Source organism: Oryzias melastigma, linkage group LG9 (assembly GCF_002922805.2).
Source record: "Oryzias melastigma strain HK-1 linkage group LG9, ASM292280v2, whole genome shotgun sequence".
Classification (NCBI taxonomy): Eukaryota; Metazoa; Chordata; class Actinopteri; order Beloniformes; family Adrianichthyidae; genus Oryzias; species Oryzias melastigma.
This window is the reverse complement of record NC_050520.1, coordinates 29,950,975-29,967,757: the sequence shown is the minus strand read 5'-3', so window position 1 is coordinate 29,967,757 and position 16,783 is coordinate 29,950,975. Positions and strand designations below refer to the sequence as shown.

At 37.9% G+C, this 16,783-nt stretch overlaps 1 protein-coding gene across 1 annotated transcript; it reads right to left on the bottom strand.

Moving 5' to 3' along the window:
• Window positions 1-70: 70 nt before the first annotated feature.
• Window positions 71-16,783, bottom strand: cds2 (CDP-diacylglycerol synthase (phosphatidate cytidylyltransferase) 2). Its single transcript, XM_024275249.2, has 13 exons — window positions 16,536-16,783; window positions 10,386-10,528; window positions 9,620-9,716; window positions 8,414-8,511; window positions 7,895-8,034; window positions 6,133-6,191; window positions 5,289-5,371; window positions 5,072-5,159; window positions 4,579-4,647; window positions 4,352-4,504; window positions 3,028-3,147; window positions 2,329-2,432; window positions 71-2,073 (listed from the first exon to the last, which is right to left on the bottom strand). Exons 1-13 carry the CDS (start codon window positions 16,605-16,607, stop codon window positions 1,938-1,940), a joined length of 1,362 nt encoding a protein of 453 aa, XP_024131017.1. The 5' UTR covers window positions 16,608-16,783; the 3' UTR covers window positions 71-1,937.

Sequence of the window (16,783 nt, the reverse complement as noted above, 5' to 3'; positions counted from 1 at the left end):
CAAGAGATTATCCTCCAAAATGAGGAAGAGGACAAAAAAGGAAGAAATAAGTCACACAGCAGCTGACTGCTCTTTTTTTATATATATACCTTTAATAATCTCTGAACCAAAGCACATTGTAGCATCAAAGAATACAGCTTTTCTCTAAAACATGTACAAAAAAAAAAGAATTGCACAATTTAAGAATATTCACTGAGATTTTACAGATTTGTAGGAATCTAGAACCACCAAATAATGGCCATAAAAAGGAGAATACACAGTATGTGGGACAGACGCGCCTCCCATACATTCCTTTGATAGGTTCCTCGACATCATCAAGGTTACTTTAAATAATGTACGTCTTTCACTCTGTGACCTCACCTGTAGAGGGACTGGAATGTACCAACAGAGGAGTCAAAGGCGCTCTAGCATCAGTGTTTCAGAGCAGCCCATCACACAGGCTGCAGCGCTCTCTAGTGGCTGCCCGGAACACCAGGCAGAAGAATGGCAGTACAAAGCACACAAAAAAAAAAAAAAAAAAAAAAAGGATTCAGAAAACACCTGAACGCACCACAGTCACAGCAGGAAAATACTGCTACTTCAACACTCTGTCCTATATGGCAATGATAATACTTTAAATATTCTCCAAACTACATAACAGATTCCTACATATCTCAATAAATGTACAATAGTCACTTTAAAAATATTTCAACTGATAACAGAAAATAAATGTATGATGAGAATAAACTTTATGTGAGGCAATTATGAATGAAAACAATAAATATGAATGGTGAGATGTTCAAGTGCAAGGAAATGTCAGGTTTTTTTTACAGCAGATAATGATGTTGAGAAATGGTTTCTAAATAGTGACATGCAAATAACACATTTCAGGAATTATTCATTAAAAAACTGAGTTTTAAGGGAAAAAAAACACAAATAGATGTTAGTTTACTGGTTTAGATGACACATCTTTGTTCAGTGATTGGACAGAAACACCCGAGCGTCTGTGGCATCAGTCAGGTCAATCTGGTTACATTTACTGTCATTTATGATTGATTGTATTACATAATGAGTTAGAGATTCTTAAAAAAGAAAATAAACAAGTGATGAGAATTTCCAAACAAAGCAACATTTTTACGAACAAATTTAACAAATAAATATTAAAAGTGTGAAACTTTGTGTCAGCTGAACAGAAGGTGAATGCTTTTTTTTTGAAGGCTTTTTTTTATTACCAATGTGCAGCTGAAACAAGACGAGCTCAATGGTGACGGTGATTCTGCAGCGGAGCGTTAAAGCATTGATGTCTACTGCAACTAACACTCCAGGAAATCTCTACAAACAGATAAGATGTTAATTCAACATTTAAAGAATTAAAACATAACTTTTATCAGTGGGTATAAGGATTTTTAAAGAAATAATAAACAGCTGAGACTGTGGTTTTCTTTGAAAAAGGAGTCAGCATTTGTAGACATTAATAGATATCGTCTGATTGACCAAAAAGGCTTTAAAATTTTAAAAAGAGACAAAAAGAACGGCAGCTCCACAGAACAAAGCAAATATAAAACCATTTCCGTATAAATAGAAAGAATCACAAATGGAAATATTTTGATGTAACGATACAATGTTGACGAGGCTGAGAGCAGTGCATTACAATAAAAAATGTACAGTAAAATGATGACACAATAATAAGTCATATATATAGAAGATCATCTGTAAACAGGTAAAAATGTACATCTGACCAACATGTAGTTTGTGGAAACGTGTGAGCACAAACTCGTCTTCCAAACAAGACGACTCAGAAACAAATTCACAGACGGCGGGAACACAAACACACAGGACCCAACAGAAAATGGAATGACCCTCTTGGTTCTGTTCTTCACGACAAACCACGGAGCCCACTGGAGCCGTTTGGTGCCGCCGCCCCTTCCACCCCCGTCCTGCACTCTGGAGCAGCAGCTCTAGGCAGCCGCTTCCTCCACAGCTGGGAGCAGACCTTTCTCTAGCAGGTGAGCCTTCAGGGAGTTGAAGATGTGCAGCTGCTGATCAGGACGGAGAGCCAGCAGCTGCTGGATCACCTTGCTGGGGTTCGGGCCCCTAAACACAAGAAAAGGAGGAGGATGCATCACTAATACTGAAGGGTGAGTGGGAATTTTTTGGGGGGTCAATTTAAGGTCAATGTTGCTAACAATGTTTTCTAACTGTTGTCAGTTTCAGTTTAAGTGACAAATGTAGGTTTTTGTTCCCTAACAGGCAGGTCCATGCAGGTACCGGCATAAACAAAAAACAAAGTAAAATATTTGATATAATGACATTTCAAACAACCCAATAAATGAAGCGCTGTGGGTTTACCTGATGAAACTGGCGATGTAAACATTGACAAATGTGGCCATGAGGTACTGGCAGTCAAATCTGTCCATGATGCCGCCGTGGCCCGGAATAGTGTTGGCAAAATCCTGCAAAGGAAAACAAACCATTGATAGCTGGATTCAAACATTTAAAAGATGTGATTAAAAACAGCCATTCTCCTAAAATAATCATTGTTCTTTATGGTAAAAGCTTTCTACATGGATACTTTTACTTTAGATTTTGAGTTTTTTAACAAAAAAAGGGTTGAACTGACATATTGATCTTTCGAACTGCAAACTGAATATGTACTAAGGCTGCTGTAACAGGATACATTTCTAAGATGTTGGTGAGTAACACAGAAAGGAAAACTTCAAGTGAACTGAACTGATCCCCAAACATGGAGCTTTAGTCAATCAACTCTCTGAGATGTGCTTTCATTGTTGTAGTTGAAAAATGCAGGATTAGCACAGATTCTTAAAGTAAAGCAAAAAAAATAAAGTGGCCAGTAGATCACATCTCTAAATGTGTTGTTAGGAATGAGAGATGGAGTTTTTGCCGATTTTCCTAAATGTATTTTTATATTTTCATTGTTTAAAATGTCAGGATTATTTTTCCTCTTTTCTTTGTGAAATCTGATTACAAGTCACCGTTTCACCTGCAGCAATTGAGATTAAAAGAAAAATTGGAAGGTAACAACTTCACCTTAATCTTGAAGGCTCTCTTGAAGCCACTGGCAAAAAATCCACCGAACGGTCCCATGATGGAGGCAAAGGAGGAGAGCGCCACACTGTGGATCTGGAAGGGATACAGGCGCACCGTAGTCTGCGGATGGAGACAGTCAGAACATCAGAACAGCTGCATACTGTACATCAGAGAGGAGCAGAGCTTCACATTCAAACCTCTAACAGCATTCAACTGTTCTAGCTGCTCAATCGATCTAGATCTGTCAACGAATCCATCTGCAAACAGCTGCTATACTGTCATTCAAGACCAAACTACAAGTTAGTGATGGAGAAATACTTTAGTACCAACATTGCATTTCAACAGCAACCAAATCCCCCAAAAACTTGGACTCCTGCAAACCATTTGGTGTCATTTTGACTGCAGTGATGCTGATAACAACACAATTAAAGATCATAAATAGTGAAACTAGTACAGTTGTTTTCTAAGGAGTCCCTGTAAATCAGCTTGGGCCTTAATCGAGGTAGAAAACAGCATTTACGTGATATAGCTAAAATGTTCTACAGGTAAAGAAAACTCATACTGCTTAAAATAAAATAAGGACTTCAGAATTGACTATTGTCACTGCTTTTTTATCCAAATTTGGTCAAACCTTCATTTTTTCCTAAAAGATTCTCTGGGAAATCTGAATTTTAAATGTCTTTTAAAGGTGTTTAAAAGCCAAAAAAATCTGGAACTGCTTAACTCTGTAAAAAGACTAAGGCTGGGTATCGCCAATAATATCCACAATCAATTTCTATTTGATTCACCAGAGCCTGGATTGATCCAATTAGGATTTTTTTTTTTCTTTATAATCTTTCGATCCATTCAATTTAATTTTGAGTTTACATGGTTTACACATTTAGACACGTTTGTTTAGAAATACTCCTGGAGGGTGTTTCAGTTTGGCCACTAGATGGCGACTGCGCTATAGCATTACACTTTATTACAGAAGAAGGACAAAATATGAGCAAAGAAACAGTGCTTTAGGCCACAAATGGTTATGTTAAAAATGTTTCCTTTAAAAAGTTCGGAAAATTCATGAATGTGAGTTTATAAAAATGTTTATTCAGTCAGCTTCCTACGTGTAATCTTATTATACGTTAGCATCAAGCTAGCAGACTTTAGCTTCATGCATTAGATCGATCACTATTTTTATGAATCAATTATTCATCTATTAAGATCAATTAATCGATTTTATCAACCCAGTCCTTGAAATGACTCCCTGCATTATTCATTTTCTGGAGAGGATTTCACCAAAAATATAAAATTTGTTTTAATCTGTGATTGAAAAGACAAGTCTCACCCATCCGGTGACAGACTCCAGGATGCTGGGCAGCGTGTACTCCTGCAGCTGGAAGAGCTCCGGAGGTTCGCAATCCACCTGGAAGCTGTTGGAGTCGTTGTTGAACTCCACCGGACACACGAAGTATCGGTACCCGGACATGAAGTAGGAGAGCTACGAGAGAAGGCCCCTGTCAGTCACATCCCTTTCATTAGCTTCTCTGTCCAGACAAACGCTGTGCTTCTTACCACGATGCCAAACACTATAGTCGAGAAGAAACCCCCAATGAACCCCTCCCACGTCTTCTTAGGCGAGAGCTGCAAAAGAAACATTCAGCATGTCATGACATGCAGCTCAGTCTGTTCATTCTTGGATTACTAATGAAAAACTGTAAAATAAACCACAAAAACTAAAATATTACTTAAGTGTGACATTTTCCAAGATTTTAATATCAATAAGCAATTTTCATAGCAAATTTTGCCAACAAAAGTAAGGAAAACGCAGAAGCAGCTGATGAGAAATCCCTCCTTTATTGATTTTTGCAGGATTTTTTTGTCTTAAGAGGAACTCACTGAGTCTGGATTTTCTTTAGTGGAACTATGACCCATTTAACAAAGCGATGATTCCCTTAGAAATTGGTTTTTCAATTTAAAAAGAGCTACATCTTATAGTTTCTTAAACTCCTATTTTCCATTCATTAAACTTGACAGAATGGGTGTATTTTAGAGAAAGGAAACCAACCTTGATGAGGGGGGTACGGCCGAAGAAGAAGCCAAACATGTAAGCCATGATGTCATTACAGATCACACAGGATATGGGGACAATAAACCTATTCAGAGAGGAAAAAGAGGATCTTATAATCATGCTACTGCTAAAAGAAAATTAAGATGATCTCATTTCAAAATAATTGGATTTCACTCAGAGAAAAGAGAAGAAGCTGTGTTGATGCCTCACTCACCAGATCATGCCTTCAAACAGGTTGTGGATGATTAGATGAGACTGAGTGACAACAATCAGCAGAGTCACATGGGTCCAACCGAACTGCAGACATGAAGATCAACAGGGTCAGAGCAGAGCTCAACGGTAATATATGAAGTAAATGAAACAACATGAAATTTAGATTCTTGAGAAAACACTTTACAAAAATTGTTATAAATCCTACATTTGGCGGGATTTACTGTATTTTTCTGACTATAAGTCGTTTAAAACTATAAGTCATAGATGCAAAGAAAATCCATAAAAAAAGAAAATAAATCAAATATAAGTCGCACTTTTGGGAGAAATGTCTTTGAACAGATATGGGACTAACTTTATGCTTCACTATCGTAAACAATAAAGTTTATTTAGTTTCACGAAACATAAGAGATTATTCAGATAACTACAGCGTAAAGAACATGCTAACTCAACTCCTTACATCACTTTAAATCACTAAATCCATTGAATTCTTCATCATCTGTGTCGCTTTGGAACAACTCTGCACTACTTCTTCTTTTGTGTTGCTGTCAGTAGCAAATACTGATACACACCTGGCTGTTGGTGGAAAAAAAAAAAAAACTGACCCTATTTATTTTTTAAATAATTACATACAGGTTGCACCGCTGGCCAAACTATGCAAAAACAAAAAAAGGTGTCTTATACTCCAAAGAATACGGTATTTTTTTGTTATGCAGAATTTTCCATGATTGCAGCAGACAGATTAGATCTGTGTCCGTCCTACTTTTCCATTTACTGAAGAATCTGCTCCTCTCATTAATAACGGAGCCTCCAGGCAGGAAGCCAGGAGGAAGCAGGCAGCTGCTTACCATGTAGAACTGAAGGCGGTAGTGCTTCTTCACCAAACTCAACACGAACATGCAGAAACCTGCAAGAGGAGAGCGAACACCGTGAGGCCCGTCAAAAACGTGAAGGTGGAATCATTCATTAGAAAGTGGGTCATCTTTGGTCAAACGGCGTAAATATAGCTCAACCTATTTTAAACAGAGCTCAGGTTAGAGTGGAGAAGGTGGTGAATTTCTTTTTTTGCAGTAGGAGAAATGAGAAGGCTGAAGACTTCTAAATGAGTTTCTTTAAGCTGTAAGGCATATCAAAGGACAGCTCTGCTTTGAAGAGATATAAGAAAGAGGGGCCTTCCAGTCAGAAGGAAAAAGACTGTTTGTGTCTTCCTCCCCACATCCTGTTCAGCATCACTCAAGTTAAAATAGTCTTACATTACAAACTGACATCCTGCCACTCAGGAAGTGAGATAACTGTTTAAACAGGCATGTAAAAGTACTACTAGACAGTAAAGAAAACGGGTAAAACTATCATAGCTGACTAATAGACGATTATATCTTTAACCAGTTATAAATGAGCCAGGTGGGTGAAGACTTCTGTGGCATTTAGTTGTGAACTGCAGCTGCAGTTAAATTATAATAAAGTTAAATGTTTCAATTTTTAGCCTTGCTAACTGAAAAAGTAGATTACATTAGAATTTGTTTTATATATATAAAACAGCTGCAGCTAGTTAGATCTATGTGGGCTAAAGAAACAATAAAACCACAGAGGTTCTGAGCAGATAGGGCAACACAACCAGCTCAAATCCTATTTCACTTCACAGTTCTTGTGTTTGACTGAGTTAGTCAGAAGTAAAAAAAACTCTCAAATCCCTTAGATTCTCCATTTCACATAAAATCTCTAAAAATGTCTTGGGATGTTGGGTTTTTATTTTAGTCTTTGCACCTAAAAGACAAAAAAATGTGTTTTTTGATAAATATATTTCAGTGAAGGCACTGTAAAGTAAAATGTGGGAAAATATTTGTCATAGTTTTAATAATCATAACTTTTCCTGATTTTCTCAACTTAACATTATTTAGCATAGGTTTAAATTAAATTCATAGAGCCATGAATCTGTTGTTGGTATTAAGGTGAATGAATATTCTTCTTGGATTATAGTATTGTTTGTGGTCATGTTGAGCAGGTAATCACCTGGTGGGTCACATGTTTGTGGGCGGAGACTTTTATTGTGATTATAACTCACCTGCTGATTTTGCACCTGTATGTTAGAGGGGTTGCCACATTTTTTATTGACTGCTCTTTTGTTGCTTTTGTGCTTTTTTTCTTTTGCTTACAATAAGTCAGAGCCATTTTAAGTTGATTTAATTACCTTTTTTGCCATTAATAAAAGGTTCAAAGCATGACCTAATTCAAGACCCTTTGTTTAGCGTGTCACTTAATAACCGTGCCCAGCATGAGTCTCTCAGCAACTTTAGATTTTTTTTGTTATAGTTGCTTCAATAGGAAAAAACCCACAAAGATGAAATGTGTCTTAACCAGTAATTCAATTCAATTTTATTTATATAGCCCAAAATCACAAAGAAAATGTGCCTCATTGGGCTTCATTTCGGTAAATTACAGATGCAGAAAATGCAGATGCAGTAATGTTTCATACGTAAGGTAGAGTAAGACGCTGAACTACATTTTTGTTCATATATAATTAATTAAACATCGTCTTGGCAGGATTTTCTATCGATACCAGTGTTGTGTTATTTCACTGAATCGATATTTTCTTCCACCCCTAGCATTTACCTGTGAGGTAGAGGGCGAAGGAGATGAAGCGGTGATATTTGCTGAGGATGCGGAGCGGCTCTTCTCTTTGCACCAGTGTGAAAAAGTAATCTGTCACCGTCTCTCCATAGAAGAAGTAGTTCACACACAGCAGGAAGTACCTGCGGGGCAGAAGGAAAAGTCCTCACTGGAGACTGGATGATGAACACGCCTGTAGAAATCCTGGAAAGCTGTAGTAATGAAGTGTTTATGGGGATTTCTAGACTCAGTTTAAATCAGGGCTCTATCCTTCACACTACAACAAGACTACAGCAGCTGAAACTCAAGGAGCTTCGATGTGATTTCTGCATTAATCTGCTGATTGGAGAGATAATCTACAAAACTATACGAGCTAAACTAAGACAGACCAGAAAACAAACCTCAGGACGTCTGCAACAAAACAAACATGAAACACAGTGAGAGCAAAGCATGAACATTCGCTGCATCAGACGAGCATGCTCGAGTCATGAGACCACAGCACAAGCATCTGCCTGTCTTTACCAGCTCAGCGTCCTGAACCAGGGTAGGTCGTAGGAGTGATACACACTGTAACCGATCATGATAATTTCATGGAAGCACTTGATCTGAACGCAGAGGACCTGCAGGGAGAAACAGAATACATCAGTACAGGATCAAACTACGAAAACATTTCAATCTAGAACCGTATAATTAAGGTTTGAAGTAAAGGAGGGGCAATACAATGATACATATTGTGTAGACGACAGAAAAGTGTGTCATTTCTCTTGTTTTGTTTTATCAGTTTATTTTTATTGCTGAACTTTTGTGCAAAAATGCATTTTCCTACTGAGTAACTTGAAACTGTTGTGCACTTTAAAAACATTTTTGTGACATTTTTGTCTACTTTTTTAAAGAGAATAACTAAAAAATATTCTTCATTGTGGTATATCGTGATATATATTGTTATTGTGATATAAAATAAATTTTATCGCGTTATACAATTTTTTTTTCATGTCGCCCAGTACTGATTGACTGTATATGAGAAGTGGACCGAGTGAGTGTGATGTCACCAATAGAAAATGATCCAACAAAATGTAGTCAATTCAGTCGCCATTATTCTGCAATATGGATGCAATCAAGTAGGAAATTGTTTATAAGCAATGAATGGCCCGAGTTGGTCGGAGTCTATGTTTCTATGGCAACCACTCTAACCAATCAGGAGTGAGCTTGTTGGAAGTTCACATCCCTACCACTTGAAAGTGGGTTAAGGAGAATCTGTCAAACGTTTTGAAAGTCTGACATGAAACCACAAACTTGTATCTGATTGGTTAGTTTATACCTTGAATAAGTTACACTGCAGAAAAAAAATGTATAAAAAGAAAAATTAGGACTAGCAAGAACATAATCCATAAGATTTATATGTGAAAAATTGGTTATTCTGAAAAGACAGAATGACTAAGTAGTAGCTCAGTCTATGAGATTTTGGCTTCTTGAAACCAGCAGATACTTCCTGTTTGGAATGCTAAGAGGAGGAGTCACTCAGTCCATGTGTCATATACAGTCATTTGTCCATACACCTGTAAAAGGTGAGTCAGCATACTGGTTTATCCAAACAGGGTGAAATATCAAAGTTAATACACCGTTCACTTGTTAAACTAATGATTTCACTGCTGTTTGGATCACCTTTTCATTTTTTAGGGATTGTGTGAGTTTGTAGCAGTTTATCAGGAAGTGTTTGTGCATACTCACAATCATCATAAGCACCATGGGGCCCAGGTAGATGATGAAGAAGAAGAAAGCGATCATGGCGAGGGTGAGGATGCCTCTCACCCACCAGTTCTTCCATCTAAAGAAAGCATGAAGGAATCAGTTGAATTCAACCCGATGATTAAAACTCAAATGAGTCATTAATGGTAACTGAAAGTCTCTCACATCCATTGAGTTTTTTGTTTTTACCTCTCTTTACTGCAAGTTTTTTTTATTTTACTCGCGTTGCTAATGCTCTGTATGTGTTTCTCACACAGGCGTTTATTCATGCTGTAATAATACCCGAGGCCATACACATACAACATTTGATATCGACGGTCTACAAATACAGACCTAGAGGTGTGTGAGTCATATTAGCTTTTCAAGGAAACAGGAGGGATGCATTTGTGCGACTCACATCTCTTCCACATCTGCAGCAGAGCTCTCATGTGGCTTAAAAGAAAATAAAAGCTTTTTTGTCTTGGTTTTGAATAAGAGAGAAGTACCTGCAGCTGCTACACAACTCAGAACAGTTCTGCTGTGTGAAAATATCTTTAGATATGTACATATCGTACAGAGAATGTTTAGTCTTTGTGAACAGAACAAACTACACTTTAATCTTTAGCATTTAGATTTACTTGTAGTGTCCTCAGAGGAGCAAACAAGGAATTCAATTAAGTATGAAGTAAATCCAGTAGAGTGTGGAGGCACAAATGTTATGTGTGAATCGATATCACACATTCAAACGGTTTCTAGGTCGTTGGCCTACCTGGAGGAGAGTCCAGAGAGAGCCTTGTTCAGAACTTCGGGTGTATCATCAGCAGGTGCTGGCACTTCTGGGATTCCCGAGTCCACCTTGGACTCGCTGTCTGAAACTCCATCTTTTTCTGCCTTCTGCTCGCTGTCTGAAGTCTAAACGCCACAAGGAGAAAAAAATGCAAATATGTAGCAGGTAAGTTTGCTGTTCTATTAGGTTTCTAGCAGATCATTTTAGTATTGATAGCACCATATTTGTTTAGTTTAAATCAACTCTTTGAAAACAATTACCAATAAAAGTGTTTTGGTATCTTTAACATGTTCTTGTAGCGTTTTTCTCATGATAGAGGAAAGTCAAGAAAATTCTAATTAAATTTGCATTTCCGACTATTTCATTATTGATATAGTTAAGAATCAGGAGCAGACGAAAAAATACAGTTGGAAAAAGCTTGTAGTTGTACGTCTTTGCTTTTTCCACCTGAGCTGGAATCTGGATCAAAACTGCACGACTGGATTGCTCAAATATTTTCTTTTTTATGTTGCACCAGTAACATAAAAAAGTTGGGGTTGTGAGGGTCTGTAAGCTAGCCAGGGAGTGTGGTGCTAGGAAGTGGGGGCTGACCTAGGGTTCTCCTGCTAGCTTACAGCCCCTCACAACCTCAACCTAACATCACTGATGCAACAAAAATGATACGCAATATTGATGCAGCTATGAAGTTTGAACCAGATTCCAGCTCAGACAAGGAAAACAAAGATAATAATGGATCCAGGCATCTACAAGTGGATGCATAAGAATGGAGAGCTTCACCCTCGCACATTGTAGCTTCTATGTAACAAATTTGCTGCATTTTTCTGTCTTCATGTTTAAAAAAAATTCAGAAAGGCTATTAGGGCTTAATTCTCTTTATTTTCCTCCATCATATGAAAAGTGGCACTAGAATATGCTAAAAACACCAAAAATGCTCATTTCAACAAAGTAGATCTTAAATGATTCTTAATTTATGATGTATCTTTAAAAATAAAAAGGACAGACTTTCATTTTTGTAAAAAAAAAAAAACAATTTCCAACAACATGACAAACATCACCTCAAATTGATTAAAACTCCTGAACTCAAGAGACCTTCAGCTAAAGTTTTCTCACTGAAAAAATTATGTTTGTTCAGGAATTGGCTCTAGGTAAACAAAAAGATAGATAATAAGTCAATGACAACAACTGAAAACAAATTTGGATTTGAATGGTATGAATGCAGTTAAACTCAAAAGGTAAATATTTTGTCAACTTTCTTGTAAATTTCTTTCTTTCTTGCTGATCAAACGTCATCACATTTAGGATAACAGGTGAAGCACAGTGGAACAGAAGTGACTGAGCGTGGATGTGTGTGGGAGGCAAAGCACTACGTTTGATTACATCTTTACTTTCTGGTGTTTTCTCCACAGCAAAGGTTAACTAATTGAGGGATTTCCTGAAATAGCTGGATCTCTATGGAAACGAGGACAAGCAGGTCTCATCAGACTGTGGTGGCTCCATTTACTGTTACAAAACTATTTCAATTCCCCCCCTCTTTTTAACTTCTTGCCTCCCCTGCTGGTCCCTCTAATCCTTGTGACCAAATTAGGCTTTGAGTTGTCTGCTTGCATTCATCCAGCAGATGGTTGACATGTGGTTTTATGACACTCTCACACAGAGACGTTAACAAACCTCAACGTGTGCTGCAGATTGCCTACATATAAATACACCCTGCCTTAAGTTATTGTCAGAGTTTTATTTGTTCACAAACATCTGCTTCAAAATAAGGAATGTAATTCTTATTAAAAGGCCTCCGCTTTTAATATGTACTAAACCCAATAGTTTCAATGTGAAAAATATGGAATTTTGAAAGGACACACATTTATCAGCCTGCTAATGGAGTTTGGGTTGAGAAGAACCTTTTACTTTGAAAAGCAAGAACTCTTTGATGAGCCAATTTGTCTCCGAGATGCAAAACAGTATTTTCCAAAGCAGGAAAACATCATTTACTTTTCTCAATATGAAACACTATCAAGATGAATTCAGAAGCATACACAAGACCAAACACACACACACAGCCCTTTTCTGTCTGCCGGTTTCTATGGAAACAGTTTCCGTCATCCAGGATGCTTGGGTTAAAAATAGGCGCGCCTTTCACTTGTAGGCTCCTCCCTTTTCATGTTGTGTTTAACACCAGCTGCAACTTTGCCGTCTCCTGTTGATTTATGAACAAACAACATCAACAGGCCTTGAAGGGATCCGTCTGACACTCACAGGGAGAGACCTTCACAGATTAAGAAAAAACTAATCTAGTTAAGTGGTGACAAATGAGGCATTTCATGCATCAAATACTGCAAGTTTCAAACCAGCTTCAGTAACAGCAACAGTTATCAAATATGTTCAGATGTCAGAAATCATATGAAAAGGATATTTAGGGTTTCTTGCCAAGTTTCATAAAATTGTACTTTTGAAAAAGTTGGATCCTCTTCAGATACTTTAGAGGATTAGGTCAATACCCTAATAACTTTACTAAAACTCTATTGTCACTTATCTACAGTTTCTGATTTACTTAACCTACTGGAACAATAAAGCAAAGATCAGGTTACAGCAATCTCTTTAGTCTACATGCAAATTTTGACAAGTCACCTTCAGGGTGAATCAGACTGTGTTGTAATACAAATATTCACAAGGATAAGTCACAGATCAAATAAAATGGAAAAGATACGCTGACAGTTCTTGGGTGATGTGTTCAGTGTTGCACCAACGTGTTCTAGATGATGCGTTCACTGCTCTTCAATCTGCTTTAAGCTACTCTGCGGTAATGAGAAGTCATCTCGCCCCAGAGTGAGCCGCACATCCATCAACCGTCACCACGCCCATTTGTGGCACAAACTGGGACACATCTCGGAAATCACTTCCATTAGTCCTGAAAGCTGGGGGTTGAGGCTTCACTACGGTTTTCCAGCTGCGAATCAGGATGTCGTTGCTAAGGTAACTTCATGTGACTACAAGTGAGGGTGGACGCTGTAGGTGTATTTTTATGTTTTTTAATATCTTTTCTAACAGTTTCAGGGGACCTGGAATAGCATTACTAAAAATCAAAGTATAAATAAAAGTAATAAAAGTATTCACTCTAACGTGCAGGTTGTGAACATAGCAAAAGTCTGACCAGTAAATCTTAGGCAGTCCAAATGTATAATAAAATTTGAAAGGGCTTCAGCAATGACTTTTACCTTGATTGTGCCCAATAGTCTTGCGTCAGAGTAATGAGTCGTAGAACACGAGATTTAAGACGCACTGACTTGGGTAAAAGGACCAACACTATTTTTGAACAGATATTTGAAGGAATAGAGTGAGGTGGTGAAGGTGGAATAACTTGTTTCAGCTTACAGTTATCCGACAACCATGACATAACCTTACAATTGGAGAACACATCCCATTTTAAAACAGGCCAAAGGAAATGTTGTAAAATAAGGCTCTATGTTTTTGTGATTCCTAAAAAACCAGAGGAACCATTATGTTTGTATTTGAGCGGTATTTTTGTGGAACAACAATTACCCAAAATTACCCAGAGCCAAAGGTAGCAGGTAAGCACCAACATACTGTCTTTAAAGTTGTAAGAGGACCTCACTAGAGTTAAGAGCAGTGAAACAGCTTGTTAATGACAGGCCAGTCTTTTGGGGTTGAATAAATTAGTTCAGGCACCATCAACAAAAGACTAATTAGCATTGACATTTCTTTCAGGTTATTCTTTACCACACACTCAACAGTTGTGTTTTTAATAGAACAGTCACCACAGTTAAATAAATCAAGGATCAATCTATTTAACCAAGTTGACCATGTGTGACAACAGGAGGGGGAAAAAAAAACACGAGCTCACAGCAACAATAGCAAAACAAGAAATGTTCACAGTGTTTTTGAAAATTATGAGGGAAGGAAAAACACACCTCGTTCTCTTCTCAAAATTAGCACAGAAACCGAAACTCCACACATTTTAAGACCAATTTGACGTTGTTACACTTTATTAAAATGCATTGAAATTTGAATTCACAACAGATTATCTAACAGATGACACAAGACCAATGACCATATTAAGTTGTTGTCCTATGCTTTAGAGAATCTAATAGGGTTTCTTATTTCATTTCCGGACAAGCCCCCAATTTGTGCTGAAGTTTGAGACCAAACACACTAAACAAAACAAACTACCTATATCCAAAAGTGTCAGTTACACCGCTATAAAAGAAAAGTGGGGAAAACTGAGAAAAATACTTTTATCCAAGAACAGGAGAAAACATGGCTAAAAAAAAGAGGGAATTCTGTCCCTACAACTTCAGCAGTAAACTAAAACCCTTTCCAATGATACCATGGCATTACTATTATTAATATGTTTTTTTTGTCACCTCTTGGCCAGGAATCCCTTGCAAAAGAGATTTTTTAATCTCAATGCGACTTCCTGGTTAAATAAAGGTTATTAGGTAGATGTCCAAGGGCCCACTAACCCTAAATAAAAGGCCTACAACCGACCAATAATCATTACTCCTCCCAAAAGCGGTCTAGGGCAACCCCAAAGGCCCCTGCCAGGCACCTACCCCTACCCCTATGAGATCTCCAGCACAGAATAGAGGCAAGAACTGAACCCCAGTCCCAAGGAGGAAGGCCTTGACAGGATACAGAGGTCCGCAGAAGGAAGAAAGAACAGCAAACCAAAATCCCCCAGATTCCAGTTACCATGGTGATGGTGGAAGATTAAGTGACCTGGCATAGAAAGGTAGGAACCCAAAACCAACCCCCAAGGTGCACGAACGCCCCTCTAGCTCAGATATAACACGATCCTCCTCACCCAAGTGAACAGGGAGCCACCTAGCCCAAGAAATAACCACCACCCTCTGCATCAGTAGGACACAGTAGACGACCAGTGATCACCCTTCACATATATGTGTGTTATCCAAAAGAATTGAGTATTTATAAACTAGGGATGCAATGATTCACTTCTCAGTGATTGATTCAAATGTGTAATATATGGTTTGGTTTAAAAGTGTGAATTTTGACATCCCTAGTATGGACTGAAAAGTATAAGAATAGAACATCTTGATCCTTTTTAAGAATTAAGTGGCTCAATGGTGTTCTTCAAAAAACACTGTGCATACTGATTATTGCAATTTCTTTTTTTATGCACTGCACAGCCATGAGGGATTCTGGGAATTATGTTGATTTTAAATTCAGGTTAAAAAAACAAACAATATGGAGGAATTCAACCTAAAAGATTTAATTTTAAAAAAACTACAAGAAGTTGTCATTTTAATTCATGCATTGAGGAAGATGGGCACGTGCATTTACTGTAAAGTTACTAAATAGCTAACTTCTATCTTTATTCTGAAAGAAAAAGTAATCAATTAACATAAATCAAAAGACTGCTTTAAACAAATTAGCCCGGTGCTTTATGGGTAATTTTGATCATCCTAAATGAACAGGACTAAACAAATCTGTGACTCCATATTGTTTTAGCCGGGGGGCTTCCCTTCCCTCCAGTGAACGAAACACACAACACTGTTACCCGTTTCTCTACACAGCAGTGTTGTTGTTGTTGTAGCACTAAACTAAATCAAGCTAATGCTGCTACACGGGCGGGCTAACGGTTTTACAGCCACACAAAGGGACAAACAATGATACAATATAAAGTAAAACGGATAATGAATCAATAATCATAGACTTGAAATCTTTTCAACGCTGTCCATGAGAAACGTGCATCGCAACTCGTCACGCCGAACGTCGTTTCCATATTTCCCTCATTCTTATTTACCTGGCTAAATGGATAATAAATAACTATATTATTGACAAGTAAAATATTTTTGTTTTCAGAAAACGTAGTTCTAAAAATCGGCTTAAACTGGAAAAACTAAAAACCATCATAATTTTTACATTTCCCATTTTTTGTTATGTTTTTGAATGCAACATCCAGGCAGTGGAACAGCGGGAGCATCAGGCAGACTAAACTGGTGGGAAAATAAAAATCACACTCTGTTTAGACGTTTCACAACCTCTAAAACAGCTGAGGAGAGGTGAGTGATTTAATCTACGGCTAACACGGACCGCTCCGTGGCTTGTTAGCGTTAGCATCGTCCATAGATGTCAGGACCACGTCCTGGCTAGCGTTACCTTGTCCTCTGACGGCTGCTGCTGTAACGTTGGCTCGGTGTCTTTGGCTCCGCGGTGCCTGAGCTCCGACATCTTAGCGGGTGGAAGCCAGACGAAAACAACGGAGGTGTCTACAAGGCGCCGACCGAGATAGATTACTTCAGCTGGGCTAGATGTTGACAGCAACACTCTTTTTCTACTCCCAATATCAAATCGATGACAGACCAGACTGAGTGTCTCGCGGCAATAGAACGTACCGGAGGATTTCC